At 50.5% G+C, this 24,900-nt stretch overlaps 1 protein-coding gene across 2 annotated transcripts in view; it reads left to right on the top strand.

The window, feature by feature from the left end:
* The window catches only part of TLN2 (talin 2), a 406,458-nt gene that overhangs the window by 231,591 nt on the left and 149,967 nt on the right, over positions 1 to 24,900 (top strand). For both annotated transcript variants that reach the window (XM_075345523.1, XM_075345524.1), the window contains exons 18-22: positions 2,757 to 2,855; positions 2,940 to 3,107; positions 4,688 to 4,982; positions 5,255 to 5,421; positions 5,503 to 5,631. In XM_075345523.1, the coding sequence (XP_075201638.1) occupies positions 2,757 to 2,855; positions 2,940 to 3,107; positions 4,688 to 4,982; positions 5,255 to 5,421; positions 5,503 to 5,631 (858 nt within the window). The remainder of the gene's footprint in view (positions 1 to 2,756; positions 2,856 to 2,939; positions 3,108 to 4,687; positions 4,983 to 5,254; positions 5,422 to 5,502; positions 5,632 to 24,900) is intronic.

The following is a 24,900-nucleotide window of genomic DNA, read 5'->3' as shown; positions in this document are numbered from 1 at the left end:
TTTTCCAATGCCATATAGATTGGTTTTAGTTCTCTATAGTCTGCTTAGTGCAGACAATGATTATTTTCTAATGGCATTAAAAGGGTGTTCCCAAAATCCCAACTAGTCATCCCACTAGATGATATTTGACGGATCACTGGGAGTCCCACTGATGGGATACACACAAATCATGTACTGTACTGCTCTGTTTGAAGTTTGAGACTGAGTTGGCTATTTTTGAGAAAATCCCTCAAAGGAGACGTCCAGTTGAAACAAGGTATCACTGCTTTCACATCAGCGTTTTTTTGCCGGTCAGCAAAAAAACGCATATGACTGGATCCTGTGGATTGAATGTGCAACGCATGCAACCACAATTGTTATTTTACCGGATTCTTCTACTTTTTATGGCTTCTGCGATGGATGCAGTGGGACACAGAATTTAATCGGCCAGCACTGGAGTTAGCTGATCGGGAGTCAGCTGAATTCCTGATCTCACAAGCCCGCACACACTGCGATGGATGCAGAATAACAGCAGTCACTGCCTCTTGCTGATCACTTGTGACCGTGTGCGGGCTGTGTAGTCAGGAGTTCAGTTGAGTTCAGATCAGCTGAGGACTCCAGTGTTGGCCGATTGCTTGTTCTGTGTCCTGCTGCATCCATCGCAGCGTGTGCGGGCTGTGGAATTCAGCTGAGTTCGGCCGGCACTGGAGTCAGCTGATCTGAATTCAGCTGAACTCCTGACCTCATACCAGCAGAACAAGTAATCAGATCAGCTGACTCCAGTGTCGGACGATTACTTGTTCTGTGTCCCGCTGTATCCATCGCAGCATTTGCAGGCTGTGAGGTCAGCTGAGTTCAGATCAGCTGACTCCAGTGCCGGCTGAACTCAGCTGACCACACAGCCCGCACACGCTGCGATGGCTGCATCGGGGCACAGATCAAGTAATCGGCCGACACTGGAGTCAGCTGCTCTGATTACTTGTTCTGCTGGCTGTGTGGTCAGGAGTAGGGATGAGGGAGCAGTAAAATGCTCGGGTGCTCGATGGTTGAAGCCCATGTCGTGTTTTTTTTTTTTTTTAATTCATTAAAAAATAAAACAAAACAAAAACCTGAACACATCCTAACCCTAGGGTTAGGGGTAAAAAAAAAATGCGTGGGCACCCGCTTAATTTTCTATTGCTAACCCAAGCAGCTACTGTCTGATAACCCCCACCGCTTGGTGTTACCTTCACTGGCAATGGAAAGGGTAAATAACAAAAAAAAAAAAAGAATGACATTGACTTCCCCATATTTTTGTATGTTAGCCAGGTACAGTATTCAGGTACGGGCTGCCCCCAACCCCCAGCTGCCTATTTGTACCCGGCTTGGAACAAAAAATATAGGGAAGCCCTTTTTTAAATATTTCATGAAATAATTAAAAAAAACAAAAAAACAAAAAACAAACAACGTGGGCTTTGCCCAATTTTTATGTCCAGCCAGGTACAACTAGGCAGCTGGGGATTGGAATCTGCAGCGCAGGGTGACCCAAGCTTTCTCCCCCCCCCCCCACCCCTTCCTCTGCTGCGAATTGCAATCCGCAGCCGCCCCATAAATTGGCGCTTTCATATAAGCGCCATCTTCTGGCGCTGTATCCAACCGCTGGACGGCCCTGGTGGTGGGTGGCACGCTGGGTAATAAGGGGTTAATACCAATGTTCTTTTACCAGGTGGTATTAAGCCAGATATTCTTAATGTCAGGCCAAATTTGACCCGGCTTTTAAGAATCTTCAATAAAGGATTAAAAAAAAGATATCACACAGAGAAATAATACTTTATTAGAAATAAATACACAGATACACATAGGGTCTATGTTTTTTACTCCCGCTCACCCCTCCACGATCCTGGTCTTCTGTCACCGATCTAGCTTTGCTGTATTAGAAAGCATGGGGGAAGGAACTACTTTCTGGGCATGCTCAGTACAGTCAACAGGTTTCTGCCTATCAGAATGCGGTGACTTCCGGTAGAGCAGGATTCGGCGCTCATTGAACTACATTGCAGGTACCACTGCAAGGATCCGGTGAGATGCAGTATTTTGACCGAGGTCAAAAACGCATCAAGTAGCATTTTTTAAACACGGTAAAATAGCGCAAAACAACAGATGCAGTGTGTGCTGCACGCAACCGCATGTAACTGCATCTTGACGCAATTCCATTTCAAATGCATTGAACTGACAACACATTTGTAAAGGATCCGATTTTGCGGCAAAAAACTCATTCATGCCGCGTTTGAAAAAACGCTAATGTGAAAGCACCCTTAGCCACAGAATAAGTGATAACTTGCTGATTGGTGGGGGTCTAACAGAGTGGAATGTATATTCCCATTAAAAAGGAGTTGCAGGTTGGCAGACCGACAACTGCTCTATGGGGCTGACGGATAAAGCTGAGGGCAGCCCATAGGGAGTAAATGGAGTGGCGGTCAAGCATATGTGCACTGCTGCTTTATTCTATCCAGGATAATAATATCCCATTCTGCTGATTTGTGCACTTTCCCATAGTTAGAATCACACCGAGCAACAAGTCATCACATATCCTGTGTTTCATCAGACAACATTTTTAAAATTAATAAAAATAAGCCATGAATGTTAAAATAGCTTGTTCTGACATTATCTGATCGGTGCTGATGCTTCTGGTAACATCCAAGCAAACCGAGCAATGAAAAAGATAAAATGTAACTTCCATGAGACAAACGATGGTTGTCAAGATGTATATGAAATGTAAATGTTTGTTCTTCCTTAAATAGCCCCGTCAGACCGTCCTTACAGCAGCCGGCAGTATAGGGCAGGCAAGTGGAGACCTGCTACGACAAATTGGAGAGAGCGAAGCAGACGAGCGATTCCAGGTAATTATGACATATTGAGATTGATGCTGTGTTTTTTCCTATGATTGCTTCCTAATTACACCTCTTATGTCCTCTATTTTGTAGGATGTGTTAATGAGTTTGGCAAAAGCTGTAGCCAACGCAGCTGCCATGTTGGTCCTGAAGGCCAAGAATGTGGCACAAGTAACTGAAGACACAGTGCTACAGAACAGGGTCATTGCTGCTGCTACTCAATGTGCACTTTCTACCTCCCAGTTAGTGGCATGTGCCAAGGTGAGCGAGCCATTGTATATCTCTATTATTAAAGCAAGGCTTTATAAATCTTCATATGGGAAAAATTAGGAAAGAAACCAAACCCAACAAGTTGGGACACTGGAACTGATGTCAGAAGCATAAATATAATTTCTATACGAGACTTTATATAAAATTTATATACCGTATTTTTTCGGATTATAAGACTCACTTTTCCTTCCACAAATTTGGGAGGAAAATGAGGGTTGCGTCTTAAAATCCGAATATAGCTTACCGGGGAGGGGGGGCTGTCTGTGCAACTCTGTGTGTGAGCAGCCGGGTGCCTGTTGGTGACAGCGGCTGGCTGCCTCTCTGTGCGGGTGGGCGGCCTGCTGGCTGCCACTCTGTGCGGGCAGGCGGGTGGCTGTGTGGACTGCGGTGGCTGTGCGGTGAGTGTCCCAATCTGTCCGCGGTCCCTGTTTCAAATAATGGCGCTGGGAGTCAGCGCATGTGCAGATGGAGCTCTTGCATAAGAGCTCATTCTGCACACGCGCCGCTCTGGGCGCCTTCATTTGAACCGCACTGGCTTGCAACACCACTGACCTGCCGCTGTCACTGACCCGACTCTGCTGCTGCCGCCGCTGTCACCACTGATCCGCCGCTGTCACCACTCATCCGCCGCTGTCACCTCTGAACCGCCGCTGACACCACTGCCACTATGGACTCGCCGGCACCATTTCTGACCTGCCACGGCTGCCAGCACAGCCTCTGCCTCCTGTGACTCTGCTCCGCCACCGCTTCTGCCTCCCTCTGGTAAGACAACACTGGAGTATAAGACGGACCCCATCTTCTTTTTTTTTTTTTACCTTTTTTATCTCTAAATTTGGGGTTTGTCTTATAATCCGGTGCGTCTTATAAAACTAAAAATACGGTATATAATGTAATGATCATTTTCTGATTATTTGGTGGTCAATACCTGCTGCGTAAACTTATTTTTCCCATTTTCATCCGGCATTCTGAATTATTTTAGAAGAACTACCTCAACACTCTGATGGCCTTCAAAATCCCACCACCCCAACAGGAACTTTCCCGACCCCATTATAATTCGAGACTTTTGGGCAGAGCTCTCTTGGTTCTGCTATGGCTTGATGACATTAACCTAATGTGAACATAACAACATAAATTCCCATCAGCAGTTGTTAGTTTTTTAATATGGTTTTAACTTTTTGCCCCATTTTTGACACTTTGAGGGTCAGTCAGTGTAGAACATACCTAATTCTACCATAGGAGACTACCATTACTTGGAAGAAGATACATTTGGCTCATAATAAATGCTAATAATGTCAGCAAATGTACTAAACCAGGCACAAGGTTTAAGCCTGGGTGTTGGTACAAGTTTGTGTCAAATCTTTGCCGGCTGTCACAAGATAAAAATGTCAGACAGATGTAACTTACAATTCACAGGCCTGTAACATCTCTACTGATGAATAACATTCAGGAATTCAACTTTTAGGACATCTTATCTTTTTCTATTTTATTTTTCTTTCATAATGCAACAAATGTCTCTTTTTCTTTGCAAGCCATAAAATACGCTAAGGCTTAATCCTTTGTCTCCCCTGTAGGTGGTTAGTCCTACTATTAGCTCACCGGTATGTCAAGAGCAACTCATTGAAGCTGGGAAATTGGTGGATCGCTCCGTTGAGAACTGTGTGCGAGCCTGCCAATCTGCCACAGAAGATATTGAACTATTAAAGCAAGTCAGCGCAGCCGCCAGTGTGGTCAGTCAAGCCCTCAATGACCTCTTGCAACACGTCCGCCAGTTTGCCAGCCGCGGAGAACCCATTGGCCGCTATGATCAGGCTACAGATACAATCATGTCTGTCACAGAGAGCATATTCAGCTCCATGGGCGATGCAGGTCAGTGCTTTTAATAAGTATACTAGTATGAGTACAGGAGATAAAGGTATTGTATAAAGTCATGAGGATGGATAGTTCTGAGCTATGACCTTTTGTAAGGTATTCACTTTAAGTGTGAGATTTCATTGTTTTTGTTAAGAACCAAGGATTTACATTCTTTACATTCATTAACAGTGAGAAACTTGTTTAGATGCTCAACTTTCCCGACCCCATTATATATCGAGGCTTTATGCGAGATTTAGTTTTACTAGAACAGACCTGTATATTTGCAGGAGAAATGGTGCGGCAAGCACGGGTGTTAGCGCAAGCGACATCCGATCTGGTCAACGCTATGAGATCTGATGCGGAGGCAGAGTTGGATATGGACAACTCCAAGAAATTGCTGGCTGCTGCCAAGCTTCTGGCCGATTCTACTGCACGCATGGTGGAGGCTGCTAAGGTAGGTAAAGAAGTGAGACATATTATTCTCGTTGGTAGATATATTTATTTGTGCTGTGTGACCAATACTTATTTCTTGCAGGGAGCTGCTGCCAATCCTGAAAATGAAGATCAGCAACAGCGGCTTAGGGAAGCAGCAGAGGGTCTGCGGGTGGCTACCAATGCTGCAGCCCAAAATGCAATAAAAAAGAAGATTGTTAACAGGCTTGAGGTGAATAACTTTGATTTTCTGGCTATTGAATAATCATCTTAAGGGTACGCTCACACTGGCGTATAAGTCAGACGGGTGCTATCCAATGTTTTATTGGGTAGTGCCGAGCAGCGATTTTTTTTTTTTTTTTTTTTTTTTCTAATGCCAATTCAGCATGAGAAAAATGTTCTGCATACTGCGATTAGCAGCGTATATTGGACCCTGCACATCCATTCAAGTCTATGGGTGCATGCAGAATATCGGACTGCACTTGGATGACCTCCAAGTGCTGTCCGATATACACAGAGACAGACAATGGAGAAAATGGAAAAATTAAGTGCTCCATCTTCTTGTTGCCTGTGCTGCAATTCTTGCATGAAACATGAGAATCTGATCTCAGTATAGTAACATCCTGCTCCCGCTCGGACCACTGTTTCAACAAAGAGTCAATTGCATAATCTGGTTGATCTCTCGGATGAGAGGATATACACAGCCTAAAGGCTGGGGTCATACATGTATAAAGAATTGGTCCAATTCTCATCAAGAAAAGTGCGACGTTTTTTTTTCCTCATTTGTCATTCTTGTGCAATCCATTTTTCTTTTTCGCTCCTAATTGGGAGACCCAGACAGTGGGTGTATAGCTACTGCCTCTGGAGGCCGCACAAAGAACTACACTTAAAAGTGTAAGGCCCCTCCCCTTCTGGCTATACACCCTCCCGTAGGAGTACGGATTCCTCAGTTTTAGCTTTGTGCGAAGGAGGTCAGACACGCACGCATAGCTCCATTGTTTTTAGTCAGCAGCAGCTGCTGACTATGTCGGATGGAAGAAAAGAGGGCCCATACAGGGCTCCCAGCATGCTCCCTTCTCACCCCACTGTATGTCGGAGGTGTTTGTAAGGTTGAGGTACCCATTGCGGGTACGGTGGCTGGCGCCCACATGCTGATTCCTTCCCCATCCCTTTTTACAGGGCTCTGGGTGAAGTGGGATTTACTGGTCTCCAGGCACTGAGACCGTGCTCCATCTACAGCCCCTGGAGAAGATGCTGGATGGAGCGGAGTACATCAGGGACATGGCCCTGCTTCCTCAAGGTACTCTGTCCCCGTGCATTTGGCGCTCACACCGCAGCATGCTGGGTGTTGTAGTGCGCCGGGGACATCAGCGCTGCGGCGCTTGTGCCATGGCCTCATTCAGCTCGCTGAAGCAGGCACACTTTTGGGGAACGGTCGCGCCGGCCGCTGGGACTGCGGCGCGGCTGGCACTTGTGGTGCGCCGGGGACTTCAGCGCGGGCCGCGCTTTTACGGCGGCCGCGCTGATAACTCGAGTCCCCGGCTTTTGCGGCCTAGTTCCGTTCGTTCCCGCCCCCAGACCTGCCAGTCAGGAGAGGGGCGGGACGCTGGTCAGTGCATCAGCGCTGAGGGCTGGAGTCGTTTTTACATACTCCAGCCCTCACAATAGGCACAGAGGGGACACTGTTTCCCGCACTTTTGTTTGGGAACTCCCACGGGCCGCCCCTCTCCACAGACGCCGGCAGCCATTCCTGCTGACACGCTGAACTACAGAGGGGAGCCGGGGAGACCCAGACAAGGAATTCTGCGCCTCTTACCCGCTATTCAGCGGGCGGTAAGCAGCCCTCTGGGCTCACCCCCTCTTGTGCCAGTAGTAATCTTAGTATTTTGTTCCTGCAAATACTTTGTACTGCATAGCGCTGGTCGCCCTTTGGCTATAGACTCTCTCACATTGCAGAGAGCCAACAGCATGTCGTCCACAAAACGCAAGGGTGCCAAGGCACAGACATTATATGCTTCCTGTACCGCATGTGGGACTTTTCTACCGGCAGGCTCCACTGACCCCCATTGTGTGCAGTGCTCGGCCCCTGCGGCACTTGCACAGTCGGGACCTCTGCTGGACGTGACCCAGGGTGTACCACCTGTGAATGCTGTCCAGGTGACAGGAACTGAGTTTACGGCTTTTGCTGACAGAATGTCTCTCACTATGTCACAAATTCTTGACACATTGCGAGCTAGGCCTGTACTTCAGGCCACGGACACTGTGCAATCATTGCCCCCTGGTCCCCCTCAGCTGAATTACTTCCAAGCTCCGGGACGGGCACATACACCTCAGGGTGAAGACTCTGACTCGGACGATGGCCCCAGGCAACCTAAGCGGGCTCGCTATGAGGGGCCTTCACATTCATCTCAATGGTCAGGATCCCAGCGAGATGAATCTATGGGTGATGAGGCGGACGTAACTGATCAGGATTCTGATCCTGGGACCGCTCTCAATCTAGATACACCAGATGGTGACGCCATAGTTAATGATCTTATAGCGTCCATCAATAAGATGTTAAATATTTCCCCACCAGCTCCTCTTGTAGAGGAGTCAGCTTCGCAGCACGAGAGAATCCATTTCAGATATCCTAAGCGTACATTAAGCACTTTTCTGGACCACGCTGACTTTAGAGACGCAATCCAGAAACCCCACGCTTATCCGGAAAGGCGTTTTTCTAAACGGCTTAAAGATACACGCTATCCTTTTCCCCCTGAGGTGGTCAAGGGTTGGACCCAGTGTCCAAAAGTGGATCCTCCAATTTCCAGGCTTGCAGCTAGATCCTTGGTTGCAGTTGAAGATGGAGCGGCACTTAAAGATGCCACTGACAGGCAGATGGAGCTCTGGCTGAAATCCATCTATGAAGCTATTGGAGCGTCGTTAGCGCCATCTTTTGCTGCCGCATGGGCACTCCAAGCTATCTCAGCCGGGCTTGTGCAAGTCGACTCAGTCACACGTGCATTTGCCCCGCAGGTAGCACCATTGACCTCGCAAATGGCGGCATTCGCGTCGTACGCGATTAATGCTGTTCTTGACGCTACAAGCCGCACGGCAGTGGCGTCAGCCAACTCCGTTGTTTTGCGTAGGGCCCTGTGGTTGAGACACTGGAAGGCAGATTCTCATTCCAAGAAGTGCTTAACCAATTTGCCTTTTTCTCGTGACCGATTGTTTGGAGAGCGTTTGGATGAAATCATCAAACACTCCAAGGGTAAGGACTCATCCTTACCGCAACACAGACAAAACAAACCCCAACATAGGAGGGGTCAGTCTGGTTATCGGTCCTTTCGAGGACCGGGCAGGTCCCAATTCTCCTCGTCAAAAAAGACTCAAAAAGATCAGAGACGCTCAGATTCTTGGAGGTCTCAGTCACGCCCAAAAAAGACAGCCGGAGGAACCGTTGCCAAGACGGCGTCCTCATGACTTGCAGTCTCCGATTCCCACACCCTCGGTCGGTGGGAGGCTTTCCCACTTTGGCGACATTTGGCTGTCACGCGTCAAAAACCGTTGGGTGAGGGATATTCTGTCTCACGGGTACAGGATAGAGTTCAGTTCTCGTCCGCCAACTCGTTTCTTCAGAACTTCTCCACCACCAGACCGAGCCGATGCTCTGTTGCAGGCGGTGGCCGCTCTAAAGGCGGAAGGAGTGGTGACCTCCGTCCCTCTTCAGGAACAAGGTCACGGTTTTTACTCCAATCTGTTTGTGGTCCCAAAAAAGGACGGATCGTATCGACCCGTCCTGGATCTAAAGTTGCTCAACAGACACGTAAAAGTCAGGAGGTTCCGGATGGAATCCCTACGCTCCGTCATAGCCTCAATGTCTCAAGGAGATTTTCTAGCATCAATAGATATCAAAGATGCGTATCTCCACGTGCCGATTGCGCCAGAGCATCAGCGTTTCCTACGCTTCGTCATACACGACGAACACCTGCAGTTCGTAGCGTTACCTTTCGGTCTGGCAACAGCCCCCCGGGTCTTCACCAAGGTCATGGCAGCAGTAGTAGCTGTTCTGCACTCGCAAGGTCACTCGGTCATCCCGTATCTAGACGACCTACTTATAAAGGCACCCTCTCAAGAGGCATGCCAACACAGTCTGAAGGTGGCACTAGACACTCTCCAGAGTTTCGGGTGGATCATCAACTTTCCAAAGTCTCATCTAACCCCGACCCAATCTCTGACTTATCTTGGCATGGAGTTTCATACTCTCTCAGCGATAGTGAAGCTTCCACTGGACAAGCAGTGTTCGCTACGGACAGGAGTGCAATCTCTCCTTCAGAGTCAGTCGCACTCACTGAGGCGCCTCATGCATTTCCTAGGAAAGATGGTAGCAGCGATGGAGGCGGTCCCGTTCGCGCAGTTTCATCTGCGCCCTCTACAATGGGACATTCTACGCCAATGGGATGGGAAATCGACGTCCCTCGACAGGACTGTCTCCCTCTCTCAGACTGCCAAGGACTCTCTGCGTTGGTGGCTTCTCCCCACCTCATTGTCACAGGGAAAGTCGTTCCTACCCCCATCCTGGGCAGTGGTCACGACGGATGCGAGCCTATCAGGGTGGGGAGCGGTGTTTCTCCACCACAGGGCTCAGGGGACGTGGACTCAGGAAGAGTCCACCCTGCAGATCAATGTTCTGGAAATCAGAGCAGTCTATCTTGCTCTGCGAGCCTTCCAACAATGGCTGGAAGGCAAGCAGATTCGGATTCAGTCGGACAATTCCACGGCGGTGGCGTACATCAACCACCAAGGGGGAACACGCAGTCGCCAAGCCTTTCAAGAAGTCCGGCGGATTTTGACGTGGGTGGAAAGCAAAGCGTCCACCATATCCGCAGTTCACATTCCAGGCGTGGAAAACTGGGAAGCAGACTTTCTCAGTCGCCAGGGCATGGACGCAGGAGAATGGTCCCTTCACCCGGACGTGTTTCAGCAGATCTGTTGCCGCTGGGGGACGCCGGACGTCGATCTGATGGCGTCACGGCACAACAACAAGGTCCCAGTTTTCATGGCATGGTCTCACGATCACCGAGCGCTGGAGGCAGACGCCTTGGTTCAGGATTGGTCGCAATTCCGACTACCCTATGTGTTCCCACCTCTAGCATTGTTACCCAGAGTTCTCAGGAAAATCAGGTCCGACTGCCATCGAGCCATTCTCGTCGCTCCAGACTGGCCAAGAAGGTCGTGGTACCCGGATCTGTGGCATCTCACGGTAGGCCAACCGTGGGCACTGCCAGACCGTCCAGATTTACTGTCTCAAGGGCCGTTTTTCCATCTGAATTCTGCGGCCCTGAACCTGACTGTGTGGCCATTGAGTCCTGGATCCTAGCGGCCTCAGGTTTATCTCATGAAGTTGTTGCCACAATGAGACAGGCTAGGAAACCATCCTCAGCTAAGATCTATCACAGGACGTGGAAGATATTCTTAGCTCGGTGCTTGGCTCAGGGAGTTTCTACCTGGCCATTTGCATTGCCAATTTTTCTTTCCTTCCTGCAGTCTGGGTTGGAAAAAGGTTTGTCGCTTAGCTCTCTTAAGGGTCAAGTCTCCGCGCTATCCGTATTCTTTCAGAAGCGCTTGGCACGGCTTTCTAAAGTACGCACGTTTCTCCAAGGAGTTTGTCATATCGTTCCTCCTTACAGACGGCCATTGGAACCCTGGGATCTAAACAAGGTTCTCATTGCTCTCCAGAAGCCGCCTTTCGAGCCTTTGAAAGAGGTTTCCCTTTCTCGGCTTTCACAAAAAGTAGTTTTTCTTGTGGCGGTCACGTCTCTTCGAAGAGTGTCCGAGCTAGCGGCGTTATCTTGCAAATCTCCCTTCCTGGTGTTTCACCAAGACAAGGTAGTACTGCGTCCAATTCCAGAGTTTTCTCCCAAGGTGGTTTCTTCCTTTCATCTCAATCAGGATATCACTTTGCCATCTTTGTGTCCGCATCCAGTTCACCAATTTGAAAAAGGTTTACATCTGTTGGACCTGGTGAGAGCACTCAGGATTTACATTTCTCGCACGGCGTCTCTGCGCCGTTCTGATGCGCTCTTTGTCCTAGTCGCTGGTCAGCATAAGGGATCGCAAGCTTCCAAATCCACCCTGGCGCGGTGGATCAAGGAACCAATTCTTCACACATACCGTTCTGCTGGGCTTCCGATTCCATCTGGACTGAAGGCCCATTCTACCAGAGCCGTGGGTGCGTCCTGGGCATTGCGGCATCAGGCTACGGCTCAGCAGGTGTGCAAGGCGGCTACCTGGTCGAGTCTGCACACGTTTACCAAACACTATCAAGTGCATACCTACGCTTCGGCAGATGCCAGCCTAGGTAGACAGGTCCTTCAGGCGGCGGTGGCCCACCTGTAGGAAAGGGCTGTCTGACAGCCCGTTCATGTGGTATCTTTTTACCCACCCAGGGACTGCTTTTGGACGTCCCACTGTCTGGGTCTCCCAATTAGGAGCGAAAAAGAAGAAGGGAATTTTGTTTACTTACCGTAAATTCCTTTTCTTCTAGCTCCAATTGGGAGACCCAGCACCCGCCCTATTTGTTCTTAGGGTTTCGTTTTTCGGGTGCACATGTTGTTCATGTTGTTTCTTAAGTTCTCCGATCTTGTTATCGGATTGAATTTGTTTTTGAAACTGTTATTGGCTTTCCTCCTTCTTGCTTTGGTACTAAAACTGAGGAATCCGTACTCCTACGGGAGGGTGTATAGCCAGAAGGGGAGGGGCCTTACACTTTTAAGTGTAGTTCTTTGTGCGGCCTCCAGAGGCAGTAGCTATACACCCACTGTCTGGGTCTCCCAATTGGAGCTAGAAGAAAAGGAATTTACGGTAAGTAAACAAAATTCCCTTCTTGTACTTCGCAGCCATTAATCATTTACAGGGCCATTTACAGTTTCCCATCTTACAGAATTAGAATGCGTCCGTAAAGATCGGGTGCCATACTGATGGACAATATGGAATCCAACTTTTTTTTCTCGCACAGTACAGATTTCAGAGTCTTATCGCAGCATGCTGCGGTTTTTTTTTCTTATGCCCAATACAACTGATAAAATTAATGTAGATATGTACAGCCTCCTTGAACAACATTGGTCCATATGTAAACCCTTTTTGTTTTTTGTTTTTTTTTTATTAGATTGCACTCTTCCAATTTATATGCTTGTGTGAGTGAGCCCTTAGAGTAGAAGACCTATCTCCACGTGGTGGTAAAAGGCCACACAGACATAAGGGGGCTTTACACGCAACGACATCGCTAACGAGATGTCGTTGGGGGTCACTGAATTCGTGACGCACATCCGGCCTCGTTAGTGACGTCGTTGCGTGTGAAACGCATGAACGACCGCTGATAATCAAAATTACTCATCATATCGTTGATCGTTGACACGTCATTCTAATCTCAAATATCGTTGCTGTTGCAGAACGCAGGTTGTTCGTCATTCCTGCGGCAGCACACATCGCTACGTGTGACACCCCAGGAACGAGGAACAACATCGTACCTGCGGCCGCCGGCAATGAGGAAGGAAGGAGGTGGGCGAAATATTCCGGCCGCTCATCTCCGCCCCTCCGCTTCTATTGGGCGGCCGCTTAGTGACGCCGAACGAACCTCCCCCTTAGAAAGGAGGCGGTTCGCCGGCCACAGTGACGTCGCTAGGCAGGTATGTGTGACGGGGACTAACTATGTTGTGCGCCACGGGCAGCGATTTGCCCGTGACGCACAACCGACGGGGGCGGGGTGCTTTCAACAGCTAGCGATGTCGCTGTGTGTAAAGTGGCCTATAGGGTTCCAACATTAGGTCGGATCTGTATTGGCAGTCACAGTGCTCCCTGATCTCTAATATCTTATTAGTAATTGAGCACGTATCTATAACCTGAAAAATAGCACGTTCGTTAATTTGTACATATTGTTAGTAATATCCGTATAGTGGATTTTGTCTGCAAACACAATGATACTACAGCAGCCCTTGTATGCGCTAAGATGTATGCAAATATTGAATATAAGAAATCCGCACTGTATTACTGCTATATGGAATATACTTATAAAATGAAGGTACGTAGCTCACAAATTAAAGTCGTACCTTTCTTTGAAGGGATCCGAATTCTAATACTTATCAAACATGTCTCTCTCGCTAAAAGTCTACAAATTTAAAGGGTAGATAGGATCAAGCACCAATTAGAAACCGCCTAAGGCTGATGGGAAGAGAGTGCAGCTTCCAACACTGTTCTACAAAAAACTGACCAACACCTCCTAGCAGAATAAATCATGTGTGAACAGGTACACCCTGCTGTTACGGCATAATATAGTCATGGCAGGAAGTGTTGGCACCCTTGCTATTGTTCCAGAAAACGAAGTATTTCTCCCAGAAAATTATTGCAATTACCCATTTTGTTATACACCTGTTTTTATTTCATTTGTGTGTATTGGAACAACAAAACAAATAAAGAAAAAAAGATGAATAGGACATAATTTCACACAAAACCCTGACAATAGGCCAGATATATTTGTAGGCACCCTCAACTTAATATTTGGTTGCACACCCTTTGGAATAAATAACTGCAATCAGTCACTTATAATCCTCAACAAGCTTCTTACACCTCTCAACTGGAGTTCTGGACCACTCTCTTGTTGCAAACTGCTCCAGGTTTCTCATATTTGAAGGAAGCTTTCTCTCGACAGCATTTTTAAGGTGTTCAATGAGATTTATAATAATAATAATAATACTTTTCTTTGTCGCTCCATTGGGAGACCCAGACAATTGGGTGTATAGCTATGCCTCCGGAGGCCACACAAAGTATTACACTAAAAGTGTAACGCCCCTCCCCTTCTGCCTATACACCCCCCCGTGCTCACGGGCTCCTCAGTTTTTATGCTTTGTGCGAAGGAGGCAGACATCCACGCATAGCTCCACAGCTTAGTCAGCAGCAGCTGCTGACTAGGTCGGATGGAAGAAAAGGGCCCATAACAGGGCCCCCAGCATGCTCCCTTCTCACCCCACTTTGTCGGCGGTGTTGTTAAGGTTGAGGTACCCATTGCGGGTACACAGGCAGGAGCCACATGCTGTTTTCCTTCCCCATCCCTTAATGGGCTCTGGGTGAAGTGGGATCCGGATCGGTCTCCAGGCACTGGGACCGTGCTCCCTCCGCAGCCCCTGGGAATCTGCTGGATAGGAGCCGGGTATCGTCAGGGACAAGGCCCTGCTACTGTGAGGTACTCTGTGTCCCCGTGGGGACAGCGCATGGAGCGCTGGTGCCACACACATTGCAGCACTGCTGGGTGTGTTAGTGCGCCGGGGACTATCGCGCATGGAGCGCTTGTGCCATACACTTTCCAGCACGGCTGGGTGTGTTAGTGCGCCGGACATGGAGCGCTTGTGCCAGACACTTTCCAGCACTGCTGGGTGTGTTAGTGCACCGGGCATGGAGCGCTTGTGCCAGACACTTTCCAGCACGGCTGGGTGTGTTAGTGCGCCGGACATGGAGCGCTTGTGCCAGACACTTTCCAGCACTGCTGGGTGTGTTAGTGCGCCGGGCATGGAGCGCTTGTGCCAGACACTTTCCAGCACGGCTGGGTGTGTTAGTGCGCCGGACATGGAACGCTTGGGCCAGACACTTTCCAGCACTGCTGGAGGTGTTAGTGCGCCGGGGGACTACCGCGCGGCCGCGCTTATTGCCGGCCGCGCTTATAACTTTAGTCCCCGGCTTCTGCGGCCTAGTGTCGTTTATTCCCGCCCACAGGCCTGCCAGTCAGGGGAAGGGCGGGACGCTGCACAGATCGTCAGCGCCGAGGGCTGGAGCATACATTTGTATCCTCCTCCCTCCTCACTCAGTACACTGGGGCACTAGATTCCCGCACTTTTCTTGGGCACGCCCACGGTCCCCTCCTCCCCACAGAACGCCGGCAGCCATTCCTGTCAGCGATTCAGATGCTGGAGAGGAGAGACAACACAGGGAGACCCAGGCAGGGAATCTGGTGATCACACAACCGCTCTCAGCGGTCGGTAAGCAGCACCTCTGGTGCTGGCCCCACTGAGTACTGAAGTGTATATATATATACAGTTAGGTCCAGAAATATTTGGACAGTGACACAATTTTCGCGAGTTGGGCTCTGCATGCCACCACATTGGATTTGAAATGAAACCTCTACAACAGAATTCAAGTGCAGATTGTAACGTTTAATTTGAAGGTTTGAACATAAATATCTGATAGAAATTGTAGGAATTGTACACATTTCTTTACAAACACTCCACATTTTAGGAGGTCAAAAGTAATTGGACAAATAAACCAAACCCAAACAAAATATTTTTATTTTCAATATTTTGTTGCGAATCCTTTGGAGGCAATCACTGCCTTAAGTCTGGAACCCATGGACATCACCAAACGCTGGGTTTCCTCCTTCTTAATGCTTTGCCAGGCCTTTACAGCCGCAGCCTTCAGGTCTTGCTTGTTTGTGGGTCTTTCCGTCTTAAGTCTGGATTTGAGCAAGTGAAATGCATGCTCAATTGGGTTACGATCTGGTGATTGACTTGGCCATTGCAGAATGTTCCACTTTTTTGCACTCATGAACTCCTGGGTAGCTTTGGCTGTATGCTTGGGCTCATTGTCCATCTGTACTATGAAGCGCCGTCCGATCAACTTTGCGGCATTTGGCTGAATCTGGGCTGAAAGTATATCCCGGTACACTTCAGAATTCATCCGGCTACTCTTGTCTGCTGTTATGTCATCAATAACACAAGTGACCCAGTGCCATTGAAAGCCATGCATGCCCATACCATCACGTTGCCTCCACCATGTTTTACAGAGGATGTGGTGTGCCTTGGATCATGTGCCGTTCCCTTTGTTCTCCAAACTTTTTTCTTCCCATCATTCTGGTACAGGTTGATCTTTGTCTCATCTGTCCATAGAATACTTTTCCAGAACTGAGCTGGCTTCATGAGGTGTTTTTCAGCAAATTTAACTCTGGCCTGTCTATTTTTGGAATTGATGAATGGTTTGCATCTAGATGTGAACCCTTTGTATTTACTTTCATGGAGTCTTCTCTTTACTGTTGACTTAGAGACAGATACACCTACTTCACTGAGAGTGTTCTGGACTTTAGTTGATGTTGTGAACGGGTTCTTCTTCACCAAAGAAAGTATGCGGCGATCATCCACCACTGTTGTCATCCGTGGACGCCCAGGCCTTTTTGAGTTCCCAAGCTCACCAGTCAATTCCTTTTTTCTCAGAATGTACCCGACTGTTGATTTTGCTACTCCAAGCATGTCTGCTATCTCTCTGATGGATTTTTTCTTTTTTTTCAGCCTCAGGATGTTCTGCTTCACCTCAATTGAGAGTTCCTTAGACCGCATGTTGTCTGGTCACAGCAACAGCTTCCAAATGCAAAACCACACACCTGTAATCAACCCCAGACCTTTTAACTACTTCATTGATTACAGGTTAACGAGGGAGACGCCTACAGAGTTAATTGCAGCCCTTAGAGTCCCTTGTCCAATTACTTTTGGTCCCTTGAAAAAGAGGAGGCTATGCATTACAGAGCTATGATTCCTAAACCCTTTCTCCGATTTGGATGTGAAAACTCTCATATTGCAGCTGGGAGTGTGCACTTTCAGCCCATATTATATATATAATTGTATTTCTGAACATGTTTTTGTAAACAGCTAAAATAACAAAACTTGTGTCACTGTCCAAATATTTCTGGACCTAACTGTATATATAGGCTTATAGGCTATACATTTGCACTGTACGGTCGCTCTGTTGATTTTTGGCTATATACCCTCCTGGTTGTTCTCAGAGGAGACAACATGTCATCCGCAAAAAGCAAGGGTGCCAAAGCACAGGCGTACTTTGCAACCTGTACCTCTTGTACAGCTGTACTACCGGCAGGTTCCACTGACCCTCATTGTGTGCAATGCTCGGCCCCTGTGGCACTTACTCAGCCGGAGCCTCTGCTACAGGTGGCCCAGGTGGAACCACCTGCTACCACTGTCCAGGTGACAGGGACGGAGTTGGCAGCCTTTGCTGACAAACTGTCTGAGAGTATGGATAAATGGTCTGCTAAAATACTGGAAGCATTGCAGTCCAGACCGGTGATTCAGGCCCCGGGCACTGTCCAATCCTTGACCCCTGGTCCCCCTCATTTGGAACAGCAAAGTGCCCCTGGGGTAACCCATAGGTCACAGGGTGAGGTCTCTGACACGGACCGCAGTCCCAGGCCGACCAAGCGGGGTCGCTGGGAAATTCCCTCCACTTCATCACACTGTTCAGGGTCCCAGCAGGGGGACTCTCTGGAGGATGAAGCGGAGGTATCAGATCAGGATTCTGATCCTGAAGCCGCTCTCAACCTAGATACACCTGAAGGTGACGCAGTAGTGAATGACCTTATAGCGACCATCAATCAGGTGTTGGATATTTCTCCCCCAGCTCCCCCAATTGAGGAGTCTGCTTCTCAGGAGAAATTCCGTTTCAGGTTTCCAAAGCGTACATTAAATATGTTTCTGGATCACTCTGACTTCAGAGAGGCAATACAGAAAAACCGAGACTGTCCAGACAAGCGTTTTTCCAAGCGCCTTAAGGACACACGTTATCCCTTCCCCCCCGAGGTTGTTAAGGGCTGGACTCAGTGTCCTAAGGTGGATCCTCCAATCTCCAGACTGGCGGCTAGATCCATAGTTGCAGTGGAAGATGGGGCTTCACTCAAAGATGCCACTGACAGACAGATGGAACTATGGTTGAAATCCATCTATGAAGCTATAGGCGCGTCTTTTGCTCCAGCATTCGCAGCCGTATGGGCGCTCCAAGCTATCTCAGCTTGTCAGGCGCAGATTAATGCAGTAACACGTACATCTGCCCCGCAAGTGGTGTCCTTAACCAATCAGGCGTCGGCGTTTGCGTCCTACGCCATTAATGCTATCCTGGACTCGGTGAGCCGTACGGCGGTGGCATCCGCCAATTCGGTGGTACTCCGCAGGGCCATGTGGCTACGTGAATGGAAGGCAGACTCTGCTTCCAAAAAGTTCTTAACCGGTTTGCCATTGTCTGGCGACCGCTTGTTTGGTGAGCGATTGGATGAAATCATTAAACAATCCAAGGGAAAGGATTCATCCTTACCCCAGTCCAAACCAAACAGACCTCAACCACGGAAGGTACAATCGAGGTTTCGGTCCTTTCGGACCGCGGGCAGGTCTCAATTTTCCTCGTCCATAAGGCCTCAGAAAGGTCAGAGGAACTCCGATGCATGGCGGTCTAAGTCACGTCCTAAAAAGACCGCCGGAGGCACCGCTCCCAAAGCGGCCTCCTCATGACTTTCGGCCTCCTCAAACCGCATCCTCGGTCGGTGGCAGGCTCTCCCGCTTTTGCGACACCTGGCTGCCACAAGTAAAAGACCGATGGGTGAGAGACATTCTATCTCACGGTTACAGGATAGAGTTCAGCTCTCGTCCTCCGATTCGTTTCTTCAGAACATCTCCGCCCCCCGAAAGAGCCGATGCTCTTCTGCAGGCGGTGTGCACTCTGAAGGCGGAAGGAGTGGTGATCCCTGTTCCTCTTCAGCAACGGGGTCACGGTTTTTACTCCAACTTGTTCGTGGTGCCAAAAAAGGACGGATCCTTCCGTCCCGTTCTGGACCTAAAACTGCTCAACAAGCATGTGAAAACCAGGCGGTTCCGGATGGAATCGCTCCGCTCCGTCATCGCCTCAATGTCCCAAGGAGATTTCCTGGCATCAATAGACATCAAAGATGCTTATCTCCACGTACCGATTGCACCAGAGCATCAGCGCTTCCTGCGCTTCGCCATAGGGGACGAACACCTTCAGTTCGTGGCACTGCCTTTTGGCCTGGCGACAGCCCCACGGGTCTTCACCAAGGTCATGGCAACAGTGGTGGCAATCCTACACTCTCAGGGACACTCGGTGATCCCTTACTTAGACGATCTACTTGTCAAGGCACCCTCTCAAGGGGCATGCCAACACAGCCTGAACATTGCTCTAGAAACTCTCCAGAGTTTCGGGTGGATCATCAATTTTCCAAAGTCAAATCTGACACCGGCCCAATCACTGACATATCTTGGCATGGAGTTTCATACTCTCTCAGCGATAGTGAAGCTTCCGATGAACAAACAGCGTTCACTACAGACAGGGGTGCAATCTCTCCTTCATGGTCAGTCACACCCCCTGAGGCGCCTCATGCACTTCCTAGGGAAGATGGTGGCAGCAATGGAGGCAGTTCCTTTTGCGCAGTTTCATCTGCGCCCTCTTCAATGGGACATTCTCCGCAAATGGGACAGGAAGTCGACGTCCCTCGACAGGAACGTCTCCCTTTCTCGGGCAGCCAAAGCTTCCCTTCAGTGGTGGCTCCTCCCCACTTCTCTGTCGAAGGGGAAATCCTTCCTGCCCCCATCCTGGGCGGTGGTCACGACGGACGCGAGCCTGTCAGGGTGGGGAGCGGTCTTTCTCCACCACAGGGCTCAGGGGACTTGGACTCAGCCAGAGTCCTCCCTTCAGATCAATGTTCTAGAGATAAGGGCAGTGTATCTTGCCCTAAAGGCGTTCCAGCCGTGGCTGGAAGGCAAGCAGATCCGAATTCAGTCGGACAACTCCACAGCGGTGGCATACATCAACCACCAAGGCGGGACACGCAGTCGGCAAGCCTTCCAGGAAGTTCGGCGGATTCTGCTGTGGGTGGAAGCCACAGCCTCCACCATATCCGCAGTTCACATCCCGGGCGTAGAAAACTGGGAAGCAGACTTTCTCAGTCGCCAGGGCATGGACGCAGGGGAATGGTCCCTTCACCCGGACGTGTTTCAGGAGATCTGTTGCCGCTGGGGAATGCCGGACGTCGACCTAATGGCGTCCCGGCACAACAACAAGGTCCCGACATTCATGGCACGGTCTCAAGATCACAGAGCTCTGGCGGCAGACGCCTTAGTTCAGGATTGGTCGCAGTTTCAACTCCCTTATGTGTTCCCTCCTCTGGCACTGTTGCCCAGAGTGTTACGCAAGATCAGGGCCGACTGCCGCCGCGCCATCCTCGTTGCTCCAGACTGGCCGAGGAGGTCGTGGTACCCGGATCTGTGGCATCTCACGGTCGGCCAACCGTGGGCACTACCAGACCGACCAGACTTGCTGTCTCAACGGCCGTTTTTCCATCTGAATTCTGCGGCCCTCAACCTGACTGTGTGGCCATTGAGTCCTGGATCCTAGCGTCTTCAGGATTATCTCAAGAGGTCATTGCCACTATGAGACAGGCTAGGAAACCAACGTCCGCCAAGATCTACCACAGGACGTGGAAAATATTCCTGTCGTGGTGCTCTGCTCAGGGTTTTTCTCCCTGGCCGTTTACCTTGCCCACTTTTCTGTCCTTCCTTCAATCTGGATTGGAAAAGGGTTTGTCGCTCGGCTCCCTTAAGGGACAAGTCTCTGCGCTCTCTGTCTTTTTTCAGAAGCGCCTAGCCAGACTTCCACAGGTACGCACGTTCCTGCAGGGGGTTTGTCACATCGTCCCTCCTTACAAGCGTCCGTTAGAACCCTGGGATCTGAACAGGGTGCTGATGGTTCTTCAGAAACCACCGTTCGAGCCCATGAGGGATATCTCTCTCTCACGCCTTTCGCAGAAGGTGGTTTTCCTAGTAGCAGTCACTTCACTTCGGAGAGTGTCTGAGCTAGCAGCGCTGTCATGCAAAGCCCCCTTCCTGGTGTTTCACCAGGACAAGGTGGTTCTGCGTCCGGTTCCGGACTTTCTCCCTAAGGTTGTATCCCCCTTTCATCTCAATCAGGATATCTCCTTACCCTCTTTTTGTCCTCATCCAGTTCACCAATGTGAAAAGGATTTGCACTTGTTAGATCTGGTGAGAGCACTCAGATTCTACATTTCTCGTACGGCGCCCCTGCGCCGCTCGGATGCACTCTTTGTCCTTGTCGCTGGCCAGCGTAAAGGGACACAAGCTTCCAAATCAACCCTGGCTCGGTGGATCAAGGAACCAATTCTCGAGGCTTATCGTTCCTCGGGGCTTCCGGTTCCCTCAGGGCTGAAGGCCCATTCTACCAGGGCCGTGGGAGCGTCCTGGGCTTTGCGGCACCAGGCTACGGCTCAGCAGGTGTGTCAGGCGGCTACCTGGTCGAGCCTGCACACTTTCACGAAACACTATCAGGTGCATACCTGTTACATCTCGTGGCTCTCCTGAGGCAAGGACTGAGGCAGTCTCCCATTCCTTGCCTGCCACGAGCACTCCTGCTCAGCAGCGCCGAAGGTCTGCCAGACTGCGCAGTGTGCAGGAGATACCTTCTCAGAGAGGCAGCAGAAGGGTGACACCTAGTGGTTCTCCTGTTACAAGGAGTGAAGTGGTTTCCCATTCCTGGCCTGCCGCAGACTCTCCTGCTCAGCGGCCCCGAAGGTCTGCGAGGCTGCGCAATGTGCAGAGGTTTACTGCTCAGGGAAGCAGTGAGATTCCCGTTATCTCTCCACATTGTGAGACCGAGGATCCCGCCTCTATTTCCCAGAGGCAGGAGGGTGAGCATGTGCAATGCGTGGTGGGTCCTGATTCGCTCACTGACGTCACACGGCTTGATGACAAGGCTGGTGACGTGGTGAATCCTGACTGGCCAGGCTGGGACATTGTGGACCCTGATTGGGTCAAGTCCGTCATCTCCGCCTCGCGTCCGCCCTCGGGTGGAGCTGCACCTCCTTAAAAGCTCCCCCTGCCATCATGGCGGCGCGCGACCGTCCTTCTATGTTTGGATGTCTGGCAGCGTGCTGCCACGCCACTGCTCAGGCATTACTGTCTCTTGTGGGCTTGGCCCTTGCTGCTCCGGCAGTACCTCGTTTGCAGGCCGTGTTCCTGCCTTGCTGCTCCGGCAGTACCCCCGTCAACAGGCCGTGTTCCTGTCCCAGGTGAGCTCCTCAAGTCTCCATTGGACTCACCTGGTTATTGAAAGCACACGTGCGTGGGCACCTCTGTGCTACCCTCGTGCCATATTCTCGTGACTTCCACTGGCACACGTGCGTGGGCACCTCTGTGCTTCCCCGTGCAACAGGTACACCGAGCCGTGAGATCTGTGCCATACAACCCTAACGGGTTAGGGCAGATCGGTGTACATAGATCGTCTGTGACATTCCAGACGATCGCTAGCAGCAACCCGCTCACTCTTCACCCACCATAGCGGCGGTCCCTTACACCGCACAGTGGACCTTGACCGGCGGAAGCAGTCCATTTCCCATCTTGGCACGCTTCCCCGGGTCCCCCTCGTAACACATACCTATGCTTCGGCAGATGCCAGCCTAGGTAGGCGAGTCCTTCAGGCGGCGGTTGCCCACCTGTAGGACGGAGCCGGTTGCGCCTCTATTATGAGGTATTATTTACCCACCCAGGGACTGCTTTTGGATGTCCCAATTGTCTGGGTCTCCCAATGGAGCGACAAAGAAGAAGGGAATTTTGTTTACTTACCGTAAATTCCTTTTCTTCTAGCTCCAATTGGGAGACCCAGCACCCGCCCCTGTTTTTTGTGTACACATGTTGTTCATGTTGAATGGTTTCAGTTCTCCGATATTCCTTCGGATTGAATTTACTTTAAACCAATTTATAATTTCTTTGTCGCTCCATTGGGAGACCCAGACAATTGGGTGTATAGGCTATGCCTCCGGAGGCCGCACAAAGTATTACACTAAAAGTGTAAAGCCCCTCCCCTTCTGCCTATACACCCCCCGTGCTCCCACGGGCTCCTCAGTTTTTTGCTTTGTGCGAAGGAGGCAGACATGCACGCATAGCTCCACAGATTAGTCAGCAGCAGCTGCTGACTATGTCGGATGGAAGAAAAGAGGGCCCATAACAGGGCCCCCAGCATGCTCCCTTCTCACCCCACTCTTGTCGGCGGTGTTGTTAAGGTTGAGGTATCCATTGCGGGTACGGAGGCTGGAGCCCACATGCTGTTTTCCTTCCCCATCCCATTTAGGGCTCTGGGTGAAGTGGGATCCTAATCGGTCTCCAGGCACTGAGACCGTGCTCCATCCACAGCCCCTGGGGATTCTGCTGGGTAAGGAGCCGAGTATCGTCAGGGACATGGCCCTGCTACTTTGAGGTACTCTGTGTCCCCGTGGGGACCGCGCACAGAAACACTCCAGCATTGCTGGGTGTGTTAGTGCGCCGGGGACCGCGGCGCTGACCGCACTTGTGCCATCGCACGCTGCAGCGTGGCTGGGTGTGTAGTGTATTGGGGACTACCGCGCTGACCGCCGCTGCCATTGTTATACATGCGGCGCGGCTGGGACTGTTAGTGCGCCGGGGACATCCGCGCCGACCGCGCTTATACGGCGGCCGCGCTTATAACTCTAGTCCCCGGCTTGTGCGGCCTAGTCTCATTCTCTTCCCGCCCCCAGGCCTGCCAGTCAGGGGAAGGGCGGGACGCTGTACAGAATGTCAGCACTGTGGGCTGGAGCATGCTTTGCATACTCCACCCCCCTCACTGTGCACAGTGGGGCACCAGTTTCCCGCACTTTCTAGGGCACGCCCACGGCCCCCTCCTCTCCTCAGGACGCCGGCAGCCATTCCTGTCAGCTCTTCTGACGCTGGAGAGGGGAGACAAGCTCTGGGAGACCCAGGCAGGGATTCTGGTGGCCACACAACCGCTTTGAGCGGCCGGTAAGCAGCACCTCAGGTGCTGGCCCCACTTGTGCAGAAGTGTACTTATAGATTATATGATTATAGGCTATACTTTACACTGTATAGTGCACGGTTGATTTTTGGCTATATACCCTCCTGGGTTGCTCAGGGGAGACAACAGCATGGCGCCCACAAGAAGCAGGGGTGCCAAAACACAGGCTTACTATGCTGCCTGCGCCGCATGTACGGCTTCACTACCGGCAGGTTCCACTGACCCTCATTGTGTGCACTGCTCGGCCCCTGTGGCACTTACTCAGCCGGAGCCTCTGCTAAGGGTGGCCCAGGGGGAACCACCTGCTAACACTGTCCAGGTGACAGGGACGGAGTTTACAGTTTTTACTGAAAGGCTGTCTGAGACTATGGCTAAGATACTAGAAGCTTTGCAGTCCAGACCGGTATCTCAGACCATGGGCACTGTGGAGTCATTGCCCCCTGGTTCCCCTCAGTTGGAACAACCATGTCCTCCCGGGGTGTCTCATAGATCCTAGGGTGAGGTCTCTGACACGGACCGCAGTCCCAGACCGCCTAAGCGAGCTCGCTGGGAAATTCCCTCGACATCATCACATTGTTCAGGGTCTCAGCGGGAGGACTCTCTGTATGATGAAGCGGAGGTAGCTGATCAGGATTCTGATCCTGAGGCTGCTCTCAACCTTGATACTCCTGATGGGGACGCCATAGTGAATGATCTTATCGCGTCCATAAATCAAATGTTGGATATTTCTCCCTCAGCTCCTCCAGTAGAGGAGTCAGCTTCTCAGCAGGAGAAATTCCGTTTCAGGTTCCCCAAGCGTACAACGAGTATGTTTCTGGACCACTCTGACTTCAGAGAGGCAGTCCAGAAACACCGG

The sequence above is a fragment of the Anomaloglossus baeobatrachus genome, chromosome 4 (assembly GCF_048569485.1).
Source record: "Anomaloglossus baeobatrachus isolate aAnoBae1 chromosome 4, aAnoBae1.hap1, whole genome shotgun sequence".
Classification (NCBI taxonomy): domain Eukaryota; kingdom Metazoa; phylum Chordata; class Amphibia; order Anura; family Aromobatidae; genus Anomaloglossus; species Anomaloglossus baeobatrachus.
The sequence above is the reverse complement of the archived record's forward strand: the minus strand, read 5'-3'. Positions and strand labels throughout refer to the sequence as shown.